This window comes from Eurosta solidaginis, chromosome 3 (assembly GCF_040869045.1).
Source record: "Eurosta solidaginis isolate ZX-2024a chromosome 3, ASM4086904v1, whole genome shotgun sequence".
Lineage (NCBI taxonomy): Eukaryota > Metazoa > Arthropoda > Insecta > Diptera > Tephritidae > Eurosta > Eurosta solidaginis.
Window position 1 is genome coordinate 245,611,962 of NC_090321.1, and position 25,384 is coordinate 245,637,345.

General features: G+C 35.1%; 1 protein-coding gene across 3 annotated transcripts in view; it reads left to right on the top strand.

Moving 5' to 3' along the window:
* Xpc (DNA repair protein complementing XP-C cells homolog) overlaps nt 1-19,841 on the top strand; it is a 38,393-nt gene extending 18,552 nt beyond the window's left edge. Inside the window, exons 4-6 of one of the 3 annotated variants that reach the window (XM_067775804.1) lie at nt 6,001-6,465; nt 6,536-6,704; nt 18,989-19,841. In XM_067775804.1, coding sequence (XP_067631905.1) covers nt 6,001-6,465; nt 6,536-6,704; nt 18,989-19,266 — 912 coding nt within the window. In that variant the 3' untranslated portion in view covers nt 19,267-19,841. Of the gene's footprint in view, nt 1-1,353; nt 1,984-6,000; nt 6,466-6,535; nt 6,705-18,988 lie in introns of those variants that run through there. The other 2 variants (XM_067775803.1, XM_067775805.1) reach the window with 2 other exon arrangements.
* The last annotated feature ends 5,543 nt before the right edge of the window (nt 19,842-25,384 follow it).

The window sequence follows — 25,384 nt, forward strand, 5'->3', positions numbered from 1 at the left end:
TAGATATAGACTTCCATATATCAAAATCATCAGTATCGAAAAAAAATTTGATTGAGCTATATCCATCCGTCCGTCTGTCCGTTAACACGATAACTTGTGTAAATATTGAGATATCTCCACCAAATTTGGTACACGAGCTTATCTTGACCCAGAATAGATTGGTATTGAAAATAAGCGAAATCGGATGATAACCACGCCCACTTTTTATATATATAACATTTTGAAAAACACAAAAAACCTGATTATTTAGTAAATAATACACCTAGAATGCTGAAATTTGACATGCGGACTGATATTGAGTCTATTGATAAAAATTTGAAAAAAAAAAATTTAAATGGGCTTTCCACCGCCCACTTGTAATAAAATCAATTTTACAAATATTATTAATCATAAATCAAAAATCGTTAAACCTATCGTAACAAAATTCGGCAGAGAGGTTGCCTTTACTATAAGTAATGCTTTGAAGAAAAATTAACGAAATCGGTTAAGGACCACACCCACTTTTATATAAAAGATTTTTAAAAGGGTCGTGGACGAAAAAAATAAGCTACATCTTTGCAAAAAAGAGCTATATATCAAATTTTATTTCATTTCCCAAGTGGATTTATAACAATAAACAGGAAAAACTTTAAATTTCAAAAAATGGGCGTGGCACCGCTCTAAGCAATTTTCTATGTTTCGGGAGTCATAACTCGAAGAAAAATTAACGGATCTTAATAAAATTGGGTACACAAATTTTCCATATAGCTAGAAATATTTCTAGAAAAAATGGACGAGGGTCGTAGACGAAAATAATAAGCTATATCTTAGCGAAAAAGAGCTTTGTATCAATAGAATTTTACTTTCTAATTTGAATTATAACATTAAATTGGAAAACAATTAAATTTGAAAAAATTGGTGTGGCACCGCACCTTTTTTGTCTAAGCAATTTTCAATGTTTCGGTAGCCATAACTCCAAGAAAAATTTACATATCGTAACAAAATTGGGTACACATATTTTCCTTATAGCAGAAATATTTCTAGTAAAAATGGACGGGCTCGGTTAAAGACCACGGCAACTTAGATATAAAACTAGTTTAAAAGGTTCGTAGACTAGATTAATAAGCTATAATTTAGAAAAAAATAGTTTTGAATCAATGATATTTCACTTATCAAGTTTTATTTGTAAGAGGAAATGGGGAGACATTTTTTTTAACGGGCGGTGTCACGTGTTATGTAGAAAAGTAATTTATCTGAAATGAAATGTACAATTGAAGCTCACGCTGAGTATATAATGTTCTGTTACACCCGAACTTAGACACCTTCACTTGTATTTTTTTTTAATCTAAACCATTTCCTTATGATTCTTTCTAGTATCTGGCTTAAATCGCATTTGTAAGAAATTGGGTATCGATTGTGCTCAAGCTGTGACTGGTTTTGATTTTCATCAAGGCGCTTGTCATCCACTTTACGATGGTTTTGTTGTTTGTGAAGAATTTGGGGATCAAGTAACCGCTGCTTGGTATCAAGATCAGGAGGAGCAAGAGCAAAAGGAACAAGATAAATATGAAGCGCGTGTCTATGGAAATTGGAAGAAACTGATTAAAGGCTTGCTAATACGCGAGCGTCTAAAGAAGAAATATAATTTTTAAATATTCGCATGAAGTATAGACATTTTGTAGCGCTTAAGTCTACCAGCAAGTATTTTGTATACGCTTATTAATTGGTTTTTGCCAATCCTATGTATAACTACTTGCTCTCGTTTTGATTTGTGATTATATAACAAACAATATGTACAAATGTATTTATCTGATAATTATTTTCTGCATAAATTTCTTTAAATATTTATTTTACGCAGCCTACCAAAATTTGTTCTTGTCAGCGTTATCGCCTCACAAAGTTGGTATCCTTTGTAATGTGGTTAAGCAATATTTACTACTTTTACTTATTCAAATTTTGCATGAGGCTTCAAATTAATTAATAATATACATTTGCTAAGAATAACACTTTCTTTCTTTTATCTATTTAGTATTGTGACGAATTTAGGGAAACTCCGCTTATTTGCAACCTTCAACTAACGTTCGTATCGCTAAACTGTTGAATAAATAACTCCAATATTCAATAAGGCAAAATGGTCTTTATTAGACTACCTTGAAAATACTTCACAATAACACTTATACTTCGCAACTGATAGTTTACTTAAATCAAACTGATTCTGCTTAATCAGCTTTTGCTCCCTTTATACTCTCCGCTGTGTCGTTCGCATACTTCTAGGCGTTTCTTCTTCTAGAATTTACTACTTGTTTACCAGCTATAAACTCACCAGCTATAATCTACAGATGCACGTATATAGCTTCTCGCATAGCCATATATACTTCCAACTATGATTGCATACTTTTGTGAGTATCTCAGATATATGCATGTGTTTGTACATATCTCTCCGCTTCTTGTATGTACATATGTGTAGACATAAATTTGTTTATGTAGATACAAGTAACTGCTTAGTATCGGGTTAGAGATGATAGTATGCCTTAGTGTTGCTAATATTCGACACAGTATGAATCCAGTATATTTTGTGAATGAATTAAATTCAATCTGCGTTCACCGTTCACCGAGGTGTTTTGCGAAAGCAAGTATGCCAATGATCAATTATTCCTTGTTGTCGTTGTAGCGATAAGGACACTCCCCGAAGGCGTTGGGATTTGTCACGGGTAGGCGAGGTTGACAATTGGTCCAATGATTCCTTCTTAGCATAAGTAAGCCCAATTGAGAGAAAACACCTTCCTCCATCTGATTTTCTCAACTTCTCTTAATATAGCGGCACCTTGGCTATTTGGTATAACATTGTTTTTTGAGGTCATTTGCTGAAAGTCATTTGGAAGGACATTTCTCGGAGGTTTTTGGAGATTGCTATCGGTCCTTTGCAGAATATAGATCCGGTAGCTAGTGCCATGAGGCACTATCCGAATCATCTAGGTCATCTGACCCCCAACGACCTCTTTGAGATAAAGATATTCCAGCACTCGTTTAGGAGTTCGCTGGTATCGTTCATTGAGGCACACTGCGTATGGTCGCCAATGAATTCAAATGCAATCAAGCATTTGTCTTGTTGTAAGCGGGTGCTGTATAAATGTGTAAATTTATCTAGCCTCCCTTAGGGCCTGTGCACTTAGCCTAGGGCCTGCTATGAAAAACCACTTCCAGACCAAAAAAAAATCTACCCCTTTTTATTTTAAGTATTTCTGTTTACTCTCTGTTCGTACGGCTTCACTGATCTCTAATCATTAATTGCATCGCTGCGTAGCAAAGGTATACTTGCTGATAAGGCAAATATCGTATAGCCCCCGAGCGTTCGTACGCATTCATAGGGATGTACTTACGCCTTTTTGCAAATGCTGGGCAGTTATTGACTAGATTCAAGGGCAGGCGTATGCAGGGGGGGGGGGAGGGCTTCGCGAACTAAGAACACAAAACTGAAAGTTGAACATCAACAACATAAAAGGTTTTTAGTTCCTCACCTTCATATAGACTCCCTAATTTGTTCACTAAGTGAAAGGTTTTCGCAGCCAATTAATCCTGCTTTTTGTTTGACTACATTGCATCCAAATATTGTCAAAAAGATGAGTCTTAAAGACACTGAAAGCAAACTTGCCGATGCCAAGGTTTTTTATAATTTATATTGTATTGGTAATGAACTGGAATTGTGGTACAAGGCTTGCCAAAATTAGGGCCAACAGATCTTGTATGTGCCTTCGAGAAAAGACATCATTCCATCCAAAGATAAGAGAAGCATTTGAAATTCTGCTTGCAAGGCCCTGCACAACCGCAACTGTGGAACGCTCCTTCAGCACTCTAAGGAGGGTAAAAAACAACAATGGCAGACTCTCATCTTAATGGTAAATACAGTTTTTTTAATATATTTATTGTATTTTTTTTTTTCAAAGGTTTATGTATGCTGAGTGCTCACAGAAAATTGGTAGCGGAAAATGGTACGGAGTTAAAAGATCTAATTTTAGATGAATTTACAATAAATCCTCGAAGGATTGTACTTAGCAGGTTTTCTAATACTCAGAGAATGAGTAATACAATTTAAAATACATCTCTGTAACTAAATAAAGTATTTGGAAAAATACAATTTTGTTGAATCTGAAACTCACTTGGGGGATCACATTTCTGAAGTAATTACACCTTGTACTAACTATTAAATTAATCTATGTAATTCAACAAAATTTTGAGTTACCAAATCGTAGACATGGTAGATATTTTAGGAAGCTCTTGCCAAATAAATAAAAATTGTATCGGACTGCTAGAGCCCACAGCTGGGTCTATAAAGCAGGCTTCGCTTTTACCTAGACGTCATTATAAATACGCTATATATGAATCCGAAATTAAAACGCAAACCATGATCGACTGCAGAGTTTTGGTGACTAGCGCTTTAATATCCACCAAATTGTCCATGCAGCATAAAATCAGCCGTAGGATAATTTCCCCACACCACTACATCGAATAATGTGTCTTAATAAGCAAACTAGCAGACCCGGCAGACGTTGTTCTGCCCTAAATTTGGTCTATCTGCATACATTTTAATAAGCTGTTTCCGTCTAATTTTGGCCTCCCCCCCTTTGTTTTTCCAAATCCTTTTATTCACTCCACCCTCCGTCTTTTTGGCTTCATCTATCTCTATCTTTGTCTTATTCTATCTCTTTCTCAGTCTCCTTCTCTCAAGTTCTTCTCATTCTTCTTCATCCCTTATTGCCAGTCCCAGAAGGTGGTATGTATTTTGTTCCAGTCCCATTCCGAGTCCCAGTCCCAGTCCCACTCCGAGTCTCAGTCCCAGTCTGTCTCTGGTCTACTTCCTGGAAAAAAGGATCGTAAATGCTAATATAGACAAATTTATATACCAAATTTCAGGCTTATCGTATAGGACGTAGATACGTATATGGATATAATTAATTCATGTCTTAATTTCGGCTTCGCATGAATATTTATCAGTTTTGTTAGGTTGATGCGACTAAATCGAATATCACAATGAAAATTACTTTAAAGCTTTCAGCTTTCATTTGATAACCATATCACACACATTCTAAGGGTATCCGGGTCCACTTTTTGGCCTATATCTCCAGACCCTAGTCACCCAGCGGCATAAAACTTACTCTGTACTAAAGCACACATCAACAGCTTCAACTTGATACCCATAATGTAAAAACACATCCTAGTGTTACCCTGATCCATGTTTTGGCCTATATCTCGAGATCCTAGTCACCCAGGGGTATGAAAATTACCCTCTACTAAAGCACTTATCAACAGCTTTCATTTGTTATCCATATTCTATAAACACATTCTAGGGGTACCCGGTATAGTGGTTATTATTTGTTGTTAAATTATTAACTTTGTATTTTATACTTTGAATTTTAAATATTTTATTATCGAATTACTTTTTGGTTAATCACCAAACACGGGTCCACGTTTTGGCCTATATCTCGAGACCCTGTGCGTCGATCGAAACCAAACCTATGTGCAAACTACCGCGTGAGGTATACGCAACTTATGCGAAAGTTTGAACAAAATCGACCGACGCATCTCTTCAAACACCGGCTACAAACTAACACACATTTTAGGCTTTCTTTTTATATATAAGATAGGCCCTGAAGAAGCAACTGAGACGGACTGGGGGTTTTAGGTGCTAGGATGAACTAAAAAAATGTTCAGGCATGCATTTCTTTGTGAACTTTATCGCCGAGAGGAAAAGTCCGTACACTCCCCGCTGGTTTGAGAAGCGCTGCGAAACTGTAATGCGAATGATTTATTTTGACCTGTGTAACCTTCCAAAATCGCCATACCTTGACTATCAGCCGATAAATGTAAAAACAAGTAGCTCTACTATAGGGTCATTGGTTGAACTGATGTGAACTTTGAGAGGGTTTTGAGGTAATAACATTTTAAAGCTAGTTAGAGTCATATTTCAGACAGCGCCTTTTCGAAATTTAAAATTCATCACAATTGTAACTTTTGTTTGTTTAGAAATCTGCATCTTCCAATTTATCCTACGTGTTCGCATTCCAAAACGATTTGAGCATTAAAGATGTTACCGCTCGTTACTCTTCGGATTGGGCTATAACTGTACGTAAGTCCCGTGTGGAACGAACTTGGTTTGAGGAAAGCTTTGCACCATACTATAGCAAAAGTACACCGCGCGACATACGCGAAGATCAAGAGCTACGACGTATACACGAAGAGAAGCCCATGCCGACTTCAATCGCCGCTTTTAAAGACCATCCATTGTATGCACTCCAACGTCATTTACTTCTATTCCAAGCAATCTATCCACCTAATCCACCAACATTGGGTTTTATACGCGGAGAACCGATTTATGCACGTGAATGTGTACACTTGTTACACACACGTGATACTTGGCTGAAGGAGGCACGTGTTGTTAAACTCGGCGAAGAGCCTTATAAAATTATAGGACGTCCTAAATGGGATAAGGTGAGGATGGCAAAGAAAAATATAAATCAATTTTTTATTTGTTGTTCTTTTTTCTTCCTCTCTTTTACAGTTTACGCGCACGATCCTCAAAAATCAGCCAGTAGATCTTTTCGGTTACTGGCAAACCGAGCAGTATGATCCACCAACAGCAGAAAATGGTATCGTTCCTCGTAACGCTTACGGCAATGTTGAGCTTTTCAAAGAATGCATGTTACCGAATAAAACAGTGCATTTACGCTGTAAGTCATACTTTGCACACAATTCTTTTTTTACCTTTATATTAAGTCGCTTTCATGTTTGTCCCCTCATTTCCATACGAATTTTTTACCCACGGAAAAGTCTTTTTCTGTAACTTCCCGTTGAGCTAGACACTTGATACTTAGAAAATTAATTTTAAAATGGAAATTTTGCGATCGACTTTTAACTAACTTCTCGGTGATCCAGAGACTTGAAACTTAGCACATAGTTTGCGAGTCGATAGCACTACAATTCGTGGAAAACAAAATGCCGCCAGGTGGCAGACGAATCGAGATAAAGGAAAATCCCTGAAAATCCCTGAAAAAAACACAGGGAATCTTGCAATCGATTTTTGAGTAACTTCGCGGTGGGCTGGAGATATGAAACTTGAGCCGTAAGTCAGAACCCGGTGGCGCATGGATCGAGATATTAGGAAAATTAATTTCGGAATCTTTCAATCCATTTTTAACTAGCTTCCTGGCTACCTAGAGACTTGTAACTTAGCACATAGTTCGAGACCCGGTGACAATACAATTTATAGAAAACAAAGTTCTGCTAGGTGGCGTGCTAATTGAGATAACTACAAATCCCTGGAAAACGAGGGGAATCTTGCGATCGATTTTTGAGTAACTTGCCGATGAGCTAGAGGCTTGTAACTTGGGCCGTGGGTCAGAGCCCGGTGACAATGCAACATTTGATCAAAAAAAATTCGCTAGGTTGCACGCGGATCGAAATACTAAGAAAACAGATTTTAATTTGGGAATCTTTCAATCCATTTTTAACTAACTTCCCGGTTATCTAGAGACTTGAAACTTGGCACTTATTTAGAAGCCTGGTGACAATACAACTTATAGAAAACAAGGTTCCGCTAGGTGGCGCGCTAGTCAAGATAACTGCAAATCCTTTAAAAACGGGGGGAATATTGCGATCGATTGTCGAGTAACTTCCCGATGAGCTAGAGACATGAAACTTGAGCCGTGGCGCATGGATCGAGATATTGAGAAAACTAGTTTTAAATTTGGAATCTTGCAATCGATTTTTAACTAACTTCCTGGATATCTAGGGACTTGAAACCTGAAATATTGTTAAAAACTCGGTGACAGTGCAATGCTTGTCAAAAAATTTGAGCTACGTAACGCACAAGTCGACCTATTTAGAAGATTAGGCCATACCTTCTTGGCTAGCCTCCTGAGTGTTGCAGGCGTTGTAGAATTCCACCTCGTTGAAGGCCCAACTCAATGCACGTCCTTGCATACTGTTAGGCTTGCGCGACTTTCAACACGATTCTTTTAGACTTTCAGGCGTATGCGAATTTCACCACGATTTTTAGCTGTGCAAATTAAGTAGCTGACAAACGAGGTGGAATTCTCTTGTTATGATGCGAGGTGGAATTCTGTTGTTTGCGCCAGTGTTGTCAGCGAAAATTCTACTAATTCTATTAAATCTTGCTATTTTGAACAAATAAATAAAGATATGAATTTTCACTTAGGAATTACTTAAATTACTAATCAAAGTAGCAATTGCCTTTTTGTAGGCAGCACTAAAAAAGTGAAACTAAAAAGATGATAAAAAATTTTAAGGACTACCTTTATATAAATGGACCAAAAAATAGAAGGAAATTTTTCTTTTAGTACAGACATAATCTTGTTGAATTTTGACTAAAAAACTTTAACATTAGCTATTGTAAAAGAATTTTGGGATTTAAAATTATAAAGGTAGAGCGCGTGTTTAAATTTTAAATAATCAATTAGTTAATCCCAAGTACATGGTTTGCCTTAAATTGAAAAATTGCGCTCCATCTTTATAGTTTTAAATCCCAAATTCTTACAAGAGCTATTGTTAAAGTTTTTTAGTCAAAATTCAACAAGACTATGTCTGTATTAAAGGAAAAATTTCCTTCTATTTTTTGGTCCATTTATATAAAGGTAGTCCTTAAAATTTTTTTATCATCTTTTTATTTAGATTTCATTTGTTATTTTTTAATCAAAGCATTTATTTCGTAATTGTGAGATTTGAAATGTACACTTCTACTTTATAGAAGTTGTATAAAAGAAAACTTTACTTTTCAAAATTCACACCACCTGAATCTACCTCCAGCACTTTACAATACATTTTTCTTTCTGAGTATTGGTCGTATCGCTCATTTCGTATTCAAGCTTTGATAATGGAATAATATTCGTATCTAAACTGTTATTTTTAAATATACATATATACATATTCTTATTGTATTATATAGTTAAAAAAAAATATATATATATATAGTTATGACCATTATTTTCGTAGTTGATTTTTTTCGACCATAGTTGATTGCTGTTTTGTGCGCGCAAATATAATCAGTATTTTGAGTTTAAAATTTTTTTAATTTAAAACTTTCATTTTCATTATCTTGTCTGGTTGAATATTTTGATCCAATCATTGTTGATTATTTTCCTTCAAATTTGAAAATTGTCGAATGTGTTCCATCGTTATTTTGTGATTCTGTATTCGCGAATATATAAAATGTCTGTATTTAACAGTTATTTCATGATTATAACTTCTTTTAAATATATTATCGATATTTTCGAATTAATATACTTTCGAAAATAAAATTTTCGATAAGTAGATTGAACGTTATATGTTGTTAGTTATTTCATTCAGTTTAATTTACGATCAAATATTCGGTATTCTGGCTTAATATATATTCGAATTTAAACTTTGCGCACATATTGATGATTATTTTGTATTAAACTTTCTAAAGAAAAACATATAGTTATCTTGAAGTTTTAATTTTCGATTATACTTAAAGCCTTTTTTAAGATTCTTGTTTTTGAAGTTCAGCATTTTCTATTCCATTAAATATTTATTCCGTCCAAAAACAAATCGGTTTTCGTAAATTTTCTAATTTTTGCGCTAAAGCTTGTATTTGTATTTTGTATTAAATTTTCGATACCGAAATAATAATTATAAAAAAATGTATTTTGTGGTTATTTTTTTCGAAATTGACAAGTTGACTTGACCAAATTTAATAGACTTCTATATATCAAAATGATCTGGGCGAAAAAAGAAATTCATTTAGCCATGTCCGTCCGTCCGTCCGTAAACACGATAACTTGAGTAAATTTTGAGGTATCTTGATGAAATTTGGTATGTAGGTGTAGCGCCCAGGAACTCATCTCAGATCGCTATTTAAAATGAACGAAATCGGACTACAACCACGCCCACTTTTTCGATATCGAAAATTTCCAAAAACCGAAAAAGTGCGATAATTCATTACCAAAGACGGATAAAGCGATGAAACTTGGTAGGTGCGTTGACCTTATGACGCAAACAGAAAATTAGTAAATATTTGAACAATGGGCGTGGCACCGCCCACTTTTAAAAGAAGGTAATTTAAAAGTTTTGCAAGCTGTAATTTGTCAGTCGTTGAAGATATGATGATGAAATTTGGCACGCACGTTTCTCCTATTACTATATGTGTGCTAAATAAAATTAGCAAAATCGGATGACGAACACGCCCACTAAAAAAAAATTTGTTTAATTCAAATTTTAACAAAAAATTTAATATCTTTACAGTATATAAGCAAATTATGTCAACATAAAAGAATAATTCAAAATGGGTGTGGCTCCGCCCTTTTTCATTTAATTCGTCTAGAATACTTTTAATGCCATAAGTCGAACAAAAATTTACCAATCCTTGTGAAATTTGGTAGGGGCATATATTCTATGACGATGACTGTTTTCCGTGAAAATGGGCGAAATCGGTTGAAGCCACGCCCAGTTTTTATACACAGTCAACCGTCTGTCCTTCCGCTCGGCCGTTAAAACGATAACTTGAGCAAAAATCGATATATCTTTACTAAACTTAGTTCACGTACTTTTTTGAACTCACTTTATATTGGTATAAAAAATGGCCGAAATCCGACTATGACCACGCCCACTTTTTCGATATCGAAAATTACGAAAAATGAAAAAATGCCATAATTCTATACCAAATATGAAAAAAGAGATGAAACATGGTAATTGGATTGTTTTATTGACGCAAAATATAACTTGAGAAAAAACTTTGTAAAATGGGTGTGACACCTACCATATTAAGTAGAAGAAAATGAAAAAGTTCTGCAGGGCGAAATCAAAAGCCCTTGGAATCTTGGCAGGAATACTCTTCGTGGTATGACATATATAAATAAATTAGCAGTACCCGACAGATGTTCTGGGTCACCCTGTTCCACATTTTGGTCGATATCTCGAAAACGTCTTAACATATACAACTAAGGGCCACTCCCTTTTATAACCCTCATTAACACCTTTCATTTGATACCCATATCGTACAAACACATTCTAGTCACCCCTGGTCCACCTTTATGGCGATATCTCGAAAAGGCGTCCTCCTATAGAACTAAGGCGCGCTCCCTTTTAAAATACTCTTTAATACCTTCCATTTGAAACTCATGCCATACAAACACATTCCAGGGTTACCCTAGGTTCATTTTGCTAAATGGTCATTTTCCCTTATTTTGCCTCCAAAGCTCTCAGCTGAGTATGTAATGTTCGGTTACACCCGAACTTAGCCTTCCTTACTTTTTTTTTGCTTTTTGCGACTTTGATTTTTAAGGTTTTTTTTTATAACCTACTAAAAAAATTTTGATTTCATTGTACAATTTTCATGTATTTCCTGTCCAACCCAAAAATGTCCGCTAAAATCGTTGTCGATAACAATTTAAAATAAAACACGACATTTTTGGGTCGGACAGGGTATACATATGAAATTTTTTTTAGTAGGTCATGAAAAAAACCTTAAAAATGAAAGTCGAAAAAAAAGTCAGAAAAATGTAATTTCGCAGGCTCGAAAATTATTTTTTTGGTATGCGTAGTGGAACTCTTTTTCCTAAATCCTATCGAAAAATCGATGGCGCGATATCGGTTAACTTTCGTCCATACAAATCGACCCACCCTAATACCTATACAGCATTAGGGGGACTCATGAAAGCATATAAACTTCTAAGGCGTAAAATTATATCCATTTACACACGATGTTATATGAACGCACCTAGTAATATTCTTGGTAAAATTAATTGTTTATCAGCTGTATTATTGGCAAAAAAAAATTTTCATTGTTATACAAATTAAAAAATGTCAAGATTAAGTGAAAAATTAAAACTAAAACGTCTTTACTAAGATATACTTGGAAATGACTTGCTGATGTTGGAGATTTCTGATTAAAATGCCTGCTGTAATGGCTGCAAGGTTGCATTCCTTTGAGTTTATCGCGTTTACACAATGAAATGTGCGCGTAAATTTATACAAATTGTGTAAATGGTTTTTCATACCAAATTTACACACTTTATAAGGCATTTATAAGGTTATATGAGTCCCCCTATTATTTATTATAAGAAACGTAAAAAAGGGCGAAATTTCGAAAATAAGGCAAACCAAACTAAGTCGACTGCTGAGTGGAACATCACCCTATCTCGGTTGTCCCTTCGATAACGCCCTATCTCAGAACTTTTTTCATAAACACCCCAGGTAATGTCAAAATGCATTAAACTGAATTGAATTAAACAAAATATGAGATAGGTCGTTCTTCAACTGAATTCTCAGATAGAGCATTCTTGAAACAAATTCGAAAATTGGACGTTATTCAAACCACTCAACAGTCGGCCGCCGTGGTGCGGTAATAGCGTGCTCACCAAAGCAACATCAAAAGATTAGAAACAATTAGACAAAATCTTTTCTAAACGGGTTCGCCCCTCGGCAGTGATTTGGCAAACACACCGAGTGTATTACTGCCATGAAAAACTTCTCAGTGAAAACTCATCTGCCTTGCACAAGCCGTTCTGAGTCGGCGTATAACATGTAGGTCCCGTCCCGCCAATTTGTAGGATTGACTTAAAGGAGCACGTCGTATTTTGGAAAAGAAGCTCGCACTTAAATCTCTTCGGAGCTTACCGTGCCTTGAATTTATTTTTAATTTATTAGTCCAAGTATTATTTTCAACTTCGTAAACGAAAATTAAACAAAAATTGTATAATATATAATCGAATTGAAGATTACAAAAACTATTGAGGGTATTCACGTCAGCTCGTTATCAACTTATTTGCTCAAATATTATTTCTCCACAGTGTATTTTTTTTTGTAAGCTGCGTAAAAAATATAACCATATAAGCAGATAAGCTGATAAGCAGGGTTACGTGAGTACCTCAACTATATTATTTATATCGCAAACTTAATACGAAATAACCTGAAATATGAACGAAACACTCAAATTCGAAAATACTCAAATTCCAAAATCCGATTTCTTTTTGAACTTAAAATTAAAATCATAAAATAGAATAGAAAACTTTAGACTTCGAAAAAATAATATCTCTACATATAATAAAATTGTAACAGGTTGATGTCTGTACATTGAAGATATTCAAGAAAAACTGAGAGGAGAGGTCGTTATTGGACCAACGGAACCCAAATCTACAATTTTTAGAATTTTTGTCTGTCTGTCTGTCTTTCTGTATGATTGTCCGGGCATCACGTAAAAACTACTGGTTAGAATTGCATGAAACTTCACCATTCTATCACATGACGTCTAACCTAAAACTTAGGATAACCTTCATTTGGATATCTCACCCAGTTCCCGAGTTATTGCCCAAAATCTGGGCCCAGGGTGACCAAAAATGTTGTTTTTTTACCACTATGCCCACCACACACAAAAACTATTCCATTGAATTGAATGCAACCTTCACTATTATATTACTAGACGTCTATCCTAAAATTTAAGACATCTTTCATCAGCATATCTTATCCGGTTCCAGAGTTATTGACCCAAATGTGACCCAAAATTAGTTTTTCCAACATGGGTGTCAAACGAGAGGTAGAAATGAGTACTACATTGTGATGTGAGATCTATTTCAATATCTCAAATTATTTCGGAGATTTCACACAAAATGTGAAGAGGGGCAATCGTAAAATTCGTGGGATTAGGACTAGGACTGAGACTGAGGCTGAGACTCGGAGTGGGACTGGGACTGAGACTCGGAATGGGGCTGGAACAAAATACATACCACCCTCTGGGACTGGCAATAAGATATGAAGAAGAATGAGAAAAACTTGAGAGAGGAGAAAAGAGAGGATAAGGAGACTGAGAAAGAGATAGAATGAGAGGAAGATGGAGATAGATGAAGCGAAAAATACGGAGGGAGGTGTGAATACAAAGATTAGGAAAAAGTAGAGGGGCGAGGGCAGAGTTAGACGGAATAAGCTTATTAAAACGTTTGCAGATAGACCAAATTTAGGGCAGAACAACGTCTGCCGGGTCTGCTAGTCAAGAAATAAATTAACATATAATTGAAAATCGAATTTTCAAGATAAAAATGGAAATTAAATATGAAAGAGCTTTCAATGCGGAGCAAAAATTTCATTTCGAGAATATAATAAACTCCGAATAACGATCATTTCTGTTCGAAAAATAAGAATCATAGGATATATGTCGAATATGAATTAAACTTTTCCAATTCGAAAGCAAGAGTCACAAAGAAACGACTTAATAGAAAATATTCCAATGTGAATAAAAATAAAGGAAAATAACATTAAATTTCATTAAAAAAAAATAAAAATTTCGAGTTAATAAAAATTCAAATTTTAAATTTGCAAAAATATTAAAGCGAAAAAGCCTATTACTTTTTAGCATAATAATAACAAGTAAGGTAGGCTAAGTTCGGCTGTAACCGAGCATTACATACTCAGCTGAGAGCTTTGGAGGCAAAATAAGGGAAAATGACCATTTAGCAAAATGAACCTAGGGTAACCCTGGAATGTGTTTGTATGGCATGGGTTTCAAATGGAAGGTATTAAAGAGTATTTTAAAAGGGAGCGCGCCTTAGTTCTATAGGAGGACGCCTTTTCGAGATATCGCCATAAAGGTGGACCAGGGGTGACTCTAGAATGCGTTTGTACAATATTGGTATCAAACGAAAGGTGTTAATGAGTATTTTAAAAGGGAGTTGGCCTTGGTTCTATAGGTGGACGCCTTTTCGAGATATCTCCATAAAGGTGGACTAGGGGTGACTCTAGAATTTGTTTGTACGATATGGGTATCAAATGAAAGGTGTTAATGAGTATTTTAAAAGGGAGTTGGCCTTGGTTCTATAGGTGGACGCCTTTTCGAGATATCGCCATAAAGGGGGACCAGGTGTGACTCTAAAATGCGTTTGTACAATATTGGTATCAAACGAAAGGTGTTAATGAGTATTTTAAAAGGAAGTGGGCCTTAGTTCTATGGGTGGACGCCTTTTTGTGGGCCTTAGTTCCATAAAGGTGGACCAGGGGTGTTATAGAGTCAGCCCTATGTTTGTACGATATGGGTATCAAATTAAAGGTATTAATGAGGGATTTAAAAGGGAGTGCTGGTAGTTGCATATGTGAAGGCGTTTTCGATATCGACCAAAATGTGGACTAGGGTGACACAGAACATCATCTGTCGGGTACCGCTAATTTATTTATATATGTAATATCACGAACAGTATTCCTGCCATGATTCCAAGGGTTTTTGATTTCGCTCTGCAGAACTTTTTCATTTTCTTCTACTTACCTCTTTGAGGCAAGGGATATTCCCTAAGAAGTGGAAGGAGTCGTTTATAATACCACTTTATAAAAGTGGGAGTAGATCTTGTGTCACAAACTATAGAGGAATAGCCAAACTTTGTGCCATTCCAAAACTATTTGAATCAGTTGTCACAAATCAACTGGCTTTTGCAGTATCTTCGGCAGTGGACCTGTCACAACATTGCTTTTGCAGGGGTAAGTCCATTGTGTCTAACTTGCTGGAGTTCACAACCCTCGTATCCAATAACTTAAGGACGAACTGCGAAGTTGATGTCATTTACACTGATTTCAGTAAGGCGTTTGATAAAGTTTCCCATTCCTTACTCCTACTAAAACTCGATCGATTGGGTTTTCCATCACGGCTGCTCTCTTGGGTCTCTTCGTACTTGGTAGGTAGGAAGCAAACCGTTGTGTTTAACAATTTCTTGTCTGAATTCATCAATGTATGTTCTGGAGTTCCACAGGGCAGTCACCTTGGTCCAGTGTTGTTTCTTCATTAATGACCTCCCAAATGTTTTGAAGCGCTGCATACCGCTGATGTACGCTGACGATGTCAAACTGGTTATGCCCATTCGCTCACCTGAAGATAGGGCACTTCTTCAATCGGATCTGAATAACCTGGTTGAGTGGTGTGACGTGAACGTCATCTCACTAAATTTACCGAAGTGCAAGTTTATGTGTTTTACGAGGAAATCTTTTAAAACCTATCAGTACATGATAGGCGATTATATCATTAAGCAAGTCACAAACGGCGGCCACCGTGGTGTGATGGTAGCGTGCTCCGCCTATCACACCGTATGCCCTGGGTTCAACTCCCGGGCAAAGCAACATCAAAATTTTAGAAATAAGATCTTTCAATTAGAAGAAATTTTTTCTAAGCGGGGTCGCCCCTCGGCAGTGTCTGGCAAGCGCTCCGATTGTATTTCTGCCATGAAAAGCTCTCAGTGAAAACTCATCTGCCTTGCAGATGCCGTTCGGAGTCGGCATAAAACATGTAGGTCCCGTCCGGCCAATTTGTAGGGAAAAATCAAGAGGAGCACGACGCAAATTGGAAGAGAAGCTCGGCCTTAGATCTCTTCGGAGGTTATCGCGCCTTACATTTATTTTTTTATTTTTTTTTTTTAAGTCACAAACTTTACTGATCTTGGCGTTATAATGGACCCTAAACTGGACTTCAAATTACATATCGAATCGTGTGTGAATAGGGCTAGAGGCACTTTGGCTTTCGTAAAAAGGTGGTCAAAGGAATTCAATGACCCCTATGCCACTAAAACTCTTTTTTTTTATCGTTAGTAAGACCTATATTGGAATATGCTTCCATTATCTGCAACCCGCGTTATCAGGTTCATAGCGAAAAATTGGAATCGGTCTAGAAGCAATTTTTGCTCTTTGCTTTAAATCATTTGCCCTGGGATCCATCAAGGAACCTACCGCCCTATTGCAACCGGTTAAAACTTTTACAGCTGCCTTCACTACAGAGCCGAAGGGAGATGCTTGGCGTTTTATTTATGGTAAAACTATTAAGGGGATGATAAACAGTCCATTTCTGCTTGGCGAGGTGATGTTTAATGTCACTTTTAGGCCCTCTCGGTATTTCCAACCGCTATATTTAAATACATGTAGATCGAATTTTCAAATGCATGAACCTCTTCGTTGTCTGTGTCAAGATTTCAATAATCACTGCAATAATATTGATACTTGCGAAAGTGTGTCGCAATATAAAAAAATATATACTCACCGCCTTGAACTCATAACTGTTTCAAAATCACATGTTAAACTAAATCTGTCCTTTCCAACCTCCCACACTATTTGCCCTACTATTGTGTGTTAAATATACATCAGCTGCTCGAAATCACGTCCATTCCGACAGCACTGATAATCAATTCCGTTGCTCGGCATCACAGTCCATCCCGACAACTGATTCAATAATATATGTATATACATATTTTATAATATAATTTTGCTCACTATGTATGCTTGTTAATTTTACACTGTAATTCGCATTTATATTCATTCATTCATTCATATTTAGTCTGATTAATTGTAAAATTTGTAGACTAACAAATAAATAAATAAATAAATAAATATGGTAGGTGTCACACCCATTTTACAAAGTTTTTTTCCAAAGTTATATTTTGCGTCAATAAACCAATCCAATTACCATGTTTCATCCCTTTTTTCGTAGAATTATGGCATTTTTTCATTTTTCGTAATTTTCGATATCGAAAAAGTGGGCTTGGTCATAGTCGGATTTCGGCCATTTTTTACACCAATACAAAGTGAGTTCAGATAAGAACGTGAACTGAGTTTAGTAAAGATATATCGATTTTTGCTCAAGTTATCGTGTTAACGGTCGAGCGGAAGGACAGACGGTCGACTATGTATAAAAACTGGGCGTGGCTTCAACCGATTCCGCCCTTTTTCACAGAAAACAGTTATCGTCCTGGAATCTAAGCTCCTACCAAATTTCACAAGGATTGGCAAATTTTTGTTCCGCTTATGGCATTAAAAGTATCCTAGACAAATTAAATAAAAAGGGGCGGAGCCACGCCCATTTTGAAATTTTCTTTTATTTTTGTATTTTGTTGCACTATATCATTACTGGAGTTGAATGTTGACATAATTTACTTATATACTGTAAAGATATTAAATTTTTTGTTAAAATTTGACTTAAAAACATTTTTTTTAAAGTGGGCGTGGTCGTTCTCCGATTTTACTAATTTTTATTAAGCATACATATAGTAATAGGAGTAACGTTCCTGCGAAATTTCATCATGATATCGTCAACGACTGCCAAATTACAGCTGCAAAACTTTTAAATTACCTTCTTTTAAAAGTGGGCGGTGCCACGCCCATTGTCCAACATTTTACTAATTTTCTAAGTTCAACTCACCAACCAAGTTTCATCGCTTCATCCGTCCTTGGTAATGAATTATCGCACTTTTTGTGTTTTCGAAATTTTCGGTATCGAAAAAGGGGCCGTGGTTATAGTCCGATTTCGTTCATTTTAAATAGCGATCTGAGATGAGTGCGCAGGAACCTACATACCAAATTTCATCAAGATACCTCAAAATTTAGTCAAGTTATCGTGTTAACGGACGGACGGACGGACGGACATGGCTTAATAAAATTTTTTTTCGATACTGATGATTTTTATATATGGAAGTCTATATCTATCTCGATTCCTTTACACCTGAACAACCAACCGTTATCCAATCAAAGTTATTATACTCTGTGAGCTCTGCTCAACTGAGTATAAAAAAATAAAGTACGTAGGCTCGAAAATTATTTTTTTGGGTATGCGTAGTGGAACTTTTTTTCCTGAGCCCAAATCCTATCGAAAAATCGATGGCGCAATATCGGTTAATAAATCGACCCAGTCTAATAGGTACATTTGTTTAAAATTTATTCCAATTTGAATATCGCCTTCAAACAGCTGCCAGTTCGAAAACGCTCAACCTAATTTTTTTTTTTTTTAAATACCATAGATTAGAACTTTTTTTCATAATCGCTCTGTCTCAGCTCAATAATAATGTACTTAAATTGATATTGGGCGTTTTTGAAAGAAATTTTGAGATAGATCGTTGTCAAATAAAATTCTGAGGGAGGTGTCCTTCGATAAAAGGCTGATACTCCACTCAGCAGCCAATTCAAATCTCTACTTTTATAATTATATCAGATCATAAATTTTATTTTCGAATTTTTTCAATTTTAGTGCCTAACTTGTTTCGTGTCTGCAAAAAATTGGGAGTCGATTGCGCTCAAGCATTGATCGGCTTTGATTGTCACAAAGGCTTTTGTCACCCGATTTACGATGGCTTCGTGGTTTGTGAAGAATATGGCGAACAAGTGACTGCCGCTTGGCATCAAGAGCAAGAGGAACAGGAGAAAAAGGAACGAGAAAAATATGAAGCGCGTGTGTATGGAAATTGGAAAAAATTGATTAAAGGTTTACTTATACGCGAGCGTTTAAAGAAGAAATATAATTTTTAAAAGTGGGCATTAAAAAAATATCAACACCTCCGTAAAATTTTGTATGTGCCTGTTAAAAAAAAAATCAAAAATTGAAATTTCATAATTTTTAAAAATCGATTTAAGTAAACAAATATCTTAGGGCTTAAGTTACAAGTATTTTATTTCCAATAATGTGGATAAAATTTTGTTTCTTTGTGATTATATGTAAATGTACAAATATGTATGTAATGAATGTATTGTTTCTAACAATCCCTCTTTGCCATAGATTTTTATAAATATGTATTACTAAGAAACCCGTTTTTGTATTAAACGTCCTCTTTGTTTATGCTTTTTAGTAAGAAAGTTCGAAAAATTTGAAATGTTATATTAAGAAGATTCTTGCACCGTTTGCTCTTGAAACTTTACATGAGGCTTAAAGTTAGAACTCCAAAAGTATCTATGTAGTTCTTGCTTTTGTAATTAACAGACCAAATAGAATTATCCTTCCGACAGTTATTTGGTATAAAGTAAAAACGGTTATTGGATAAAAAAGCTTATTTGACCAAATTTGCTAAAATTCAATTTCACTAATTTCGTCAAATTAGTTTGCCTTTTTTGAACGCCAAAGTATATTTTTTTTTTACTGGTATCCTGAAATTCCGTAAATAAAGTGCAAACAAAATTAACAATGTCTTGTTTTTTTTTCACTCCAAAATGTGTTCTAGGTTAGAAAATCATCCAGTCGTGCCGTCACTTGTTATGTGGTCCGTCCTAAATTTGAAGCTAATATTTTTTTTTTTTTTTTTTTGTGGTTTGGTTGAATGGCACGGACGTTAGTCCATAACGCCAGGTTATATATCGGATTGTGTTTTCTTCAGCTTGTTCCTGTTTTCCGTTTGTTGTTTTCTTTGTAGAGGTTGGTTTAGTTTTGCCAGGATGAATCTTTACAATGATTGCTTTGCCTTCGTAACGAAATTACAAAGATTGTATGTTGAACGATAGTTTTCATGTACTAAGTAGGGTTGCATTTTTTATATCTGTTTTATTGGTTTGGTTTTTGTCTTAAAGCGAAAGCACATATGTTGACTTTATACTGTATCGCGAATGAGATCAGTGGATACGTATGAATGCCCATTTTGGCATGTTCGTTTAAATGAAGTTTTGCATGTACATATACATATAATTGTCGATATTGGTATCTTGAAGTTTTATATTCAAATAATATACTTAAAAATGAGAAAAGTATAGAAAAGTGTATATTGCTCTTATAATTTTTAATCACAGACTTTAGAATTTAACTTGTGCTTTTTTTAAAAATGAAGCAAAGTTGAGTAATCTTGGTTGTGTTGTTACCACTAAAAATATCTTCAAAACTGAAGTTGTTGTTGAATAAATTGAATTCAGATCTTATATCATTTAGGTTTCTGCATAGGAAGGTTTGGTGATAGTAACTGTCTGTTTGACCACAGCGACACCGTGTCGAGTTGATTGCCTTTATTTTTTGTATTGCTTGTCATAGGTATGACCGGTGAGGATTCTATTTATTGTTTTAATTTCTGTAGTAGGTATATCTATATTTTTGAACCAAGTTTTATTTTTCTAATGGGGTATGTTGTTGCGAATAAGTTGGGTTTATCACTCGCATAATTTAAAAATTCTTCATACCAGTCATCATGAATATTAGTTTTTATTAGCTTGAGAGCTTCGTCAATTGTAAGTTTAAAACTTTTATTCGGACTATTAATCGTTGCTTTTTTGGCTATTTCATCAGCTTTTTCGTTGCCTGGGTTACCTTTATGGCTAGGTATACAGACAATGTGGATCTGTCTAAAATTATAACTCATGATGTCTTGATGAATATTATATACAATGCTATTGGTTGCTTTTGGGTTTAGGAGTGCTTGGCACGAACCCAAACTGTCCGTAAATATCACCAGTTTATCACATTTGTTATTTATGGCTATGTTGTAGGCTTCTTGTATAGCCATCAATTCACCAAAAATAGATGAGGATTTAAAATTAAAATTAAAGCTATGTTCTAGATTCGAGGAATAGTTATATATGCCACATCCAGTCGTATTGTGTGAAAGAGATGTATCGGTGAACATTATGTGAAAAAGATTGGCTTTGTAGTCATTTAGAATGCTTGAGAAATTGGCCTGAACACTTTCACTTGTCATATTTGCTTTCTTTCCAGAAAACAATTTATCTAGGACCACCAGGTCAGAAACAGGACACAATACATGGGGATTCACCACGTCAAGGCTGTCAAGAATCGCTGAGAAACGATTGTAGGTTTTTGAGTAGCTAGAATTGAGACTAGCATTATTGCAAATGGAATATTTGATAGAATCATCATATGCAAAGATTTTTACCAGCTCTTTAGCTGTCAGCCACATTGCACGTTCAGAGGCAGGAAGTTCATTTGCAATTGCATAAAGCAAGGGAATGGGTGTTGAAGGGGTGGCTCCTAAACACCTTCTTAGAAATTTATTTTGCAAAGTAATTATTTTCTTGGTATTTGAATTAGGGCTGTTGGATGCCGTGGTACCACAGTATTCTATTTTTGATCTAATTAACGTTTTATAAATATTTAAAGCTTTTTGTGGATGTAGCCCTGATTTAATATTGGTGAGATATTTGAAAAAGTTAATGTTGTTGTCTGTTTTTTTAATTACAGAATCGTAATGATCTTTGATTGTGAGGGAACTGTTTATGATTCTTCCCAAAATTTTTAAGTTTTGAACTTGTGGGAGTGTTTGGTTGTGAACACTAATTTGAATATCTTTTAGCGGGCCTCTATTTAGGTGCATAATTTTTGTTTTACTTGAATTGAAGCTTAGGTTCAGTTCAGAGCACTTGTCTGCAAACCGGTTTAAGGTATATTGTAGATTTATCTTGGCGGCATCTATGGTTTCACCAGAAACAACAAAGAAAAAATCGTCTGCGAATTGATATATTTGAGTGTTGGTATTAGTAGTATCATGCAATTTGGATGTATAAATGTTAAATAGTATGGGAGATAAACAGCTACCTTGGGGAAATCCATTGTAAATATTAATTACCTCCTTGCCTATGTTAAGAGTTCTGAGGGCTAGGAAGTTTATTATCCATTCAATGTATATCTGATCAATTTGTAGTTCAAAAAGCATATCTTTAAGAGCGCTTATGTCGACGCAGTTGTATGCGTTGGATATGTCGGTGGAGCAGAGAATTACGTGTTTTTTCTCATTTTTTGATACACTGATGTTGTGTAGGATATAATTTAGACATACAGAGCATGATTTGTTTTTCCTGTAAGCAAAGGAATTTTTGGGAAGGCAATTGTTGGTTTCTAGAAAGTTGTATAATCTGTTTTTTATACATGAATTAATAATTTTTAAGAGTACAGGTATTAAGGAGATCGGTCTGAAATTTTGATATTGACTGAGATCAGCATCTTTTTTTGGAATCGGAACTACTTTAATTGCTCTCCAATGGTCAGGAATTTGATTTGATAAGAAAAGGTCATTTAGTATTGTTTTTAAATTGTTTAGTGTCAGATCTGGTAACGCTTTGATCATATTGTATGAGATGCCGTCAATACCCGCAGCAGAGTCCTTTTTTTTATTGGCCAAAACTAGTTGGATTTCTTCAAAGGTGAAAGCTAAATCAAGGTTCGGTTCCACTTCGGTGTTTATTGCAAGTCTTAAAGAGTTACTTGGTACTTGGTCGTTCAACATATTCAAGAAATCTTTATTGTAGTTACCACACCATGTTTGAGAGATATTTTGACTGAAGTATCCTCTAAGGGCCTTTACAAATTTCCATGCACCTTTGCCTTTACTCAGATCTAATTCTTCAATTTTATTATTAAAATTATTTTTTTTTGCCCTTTTCACATCTTTTTTCCATTGTTTTTTGGTTGTAATTAAATTTTCAAAATTTTCGGGATTGGGGATGAGTTTGGCCTTCTTGAATGCCACAATAAGAAGTCTGTATGATTTGTTTATTTCCTCATTCCACTAAGATTTGGGGATTCGGTTATTCTTAACAACATATGTAGCATCTTGGATTTCATCTTTGATTTTTTCTTCAAAAACACCTAGAGACGAGTCGCATTCAAGTTCATTTAGTGACTTGATGATTGTTTTTTTGGAAATGAATTTAGTGTTGTATGTGCTAATGTTGTTAGTTTCTATTGTAATAGGAAAGTGATGGCTTCCTCCAATTCTGGTTTGATCTACAGAAAATTTGTATATGAAATTGTTATTGACGAAACATAAATCGAGTACTGATCCGTTGTTTGTACGGATGTCACTTTTGAATGTGTAGGTGCCATCATTTATATTGGTAAAGTTGGATTGTTGTATGAGATGATTTAAGTGCTTTCCCTTATTTGACTCACATGTGTCACCCCAAGCAGTGGATCTTGCATTAAAATCACCAATTAAAAAAACGTTGTTGTATCGTTCTAAAAAATTTTACATTCTGGAAATTTCACCAGTGAAGTTACTGGTATTTATTTGGAGGGAAATATACGCTGCAAATTATTATGTTTGGACTTAAGTTTTTTGTTTGTATAATTAAAACATCATATTCACTATTGAAATTAATTTTGTGGAATTTGATTTCTCGTTTGACAGCTATGGCTACGCCACCATAGCCATTATTCCTATGTTTTTTACATAAATTAAAATTGAGTATTTTTCTATGAGATGTGTTTCTGGATAAGAATACTTCGCTTAAGCAAGCGAAGTCAAAATTGTATTTGTTTAGGTAATATTCTATTGTGTTTATATTAGCTTTTAATAATTGACAATTATATTGCATTATTTTCATGATTTTTGAAGGGATTTGATTGTTGAATATGGAGAGTATCTTTTTGAGCAATTATTGCTTCAAATTGGCCTTTAAGGCCTTGAATTTCTTCAAGAGCGTTGGAGTTGTTATGTTCTAGAGATATTTTTTTTTTTTTTTTTCAAATTGGGATACTAATCCTTTTTGGTATTCAGGAGAGTTGAATACAGGATTAATTGGATTTTTTTGTCTAACTATTTTGGGAGGAGATTCTCTGGGAGGTGGGGTCATGTATCTTTCATTGCCCTTTTTGGCCACGTGGTTATATTGTTTTTTGGTGAAATTTCTATTTATTTCAGTGTCTTTATCAACAATGTTTGAATATTTATTTTCCAACGCAGGGAAATCTGTTTCCTCAACTTCAAGCATTTCAAATCTATTACCACCACGAGGGTAGTACAAATCCAGTGCCTCTTTTCTTGTTAGCTTCTTGACAACCCTGACGCGGGCAATCTTTGCTTCTTTTTCCCACTGTGGGCATGTATTCCTATCTCTGGCTAAGTGGCCTTGATTATTGCATAGAATGCAGGTGTTAGATACACATTTTGGATTTTGACACTCAGCTTTACCACATGTTAAACAACGTGTCTTCGTTTTACACGACATCTTTGTGTGACCAATTCTGCCACAATTTTCACATTGTCTGAGGGGAGGGATGAAAAACTCAACATTTAGCTTTGTATAGTTGTATATAATGTGGGTAGGAATGTTATTTCCTGAAAACCCAATTTTTAAAGTCATAGTCGCAATATACTTGTCAGTGTTGGGGTCTTTTCGTGTAAAGCGTTTCACCGACACTATAGGTATAGTCGTGATTGCTTCTTTGGCAACATCATCATCTGAGAAGCAGAGTGGGACTCCTTTTACAATTCCATATATTTCCAAGGCAGTTCTTGGAATGAATGGTTTCAAGTCTCTTTGGATGACACGTTGATCTATAACAAAGTTATTAGCATTATATGTACTTTTAAAGATAATTTTATATAACGTTCTTCCAATGGCTTGGATGTGGTCAATGTCTTTTATACGCAAGTCTCTTATTTGACTGAATAGTGTGAGACCATTTGTCATTTTTTCATTTTTCAATGTGGCATGTGACGAAGAGTCTACTAGCACAAAAATTTCACCTTGGAAATTTTGAGGGTATTGTATTAACTGTCTGTCCTCATATTTTTGTCTTGCACTGTTTTGTGCATTACCTATATTTGTGGTTGTAACTGTACTTATGTTTGGGTTCGTGCCCTTAGCTGTATCTGTTTCATTTCCTTCCATTTCTACACTACCACTAGCATTGCCTAATGTCACACTATTATTGTTG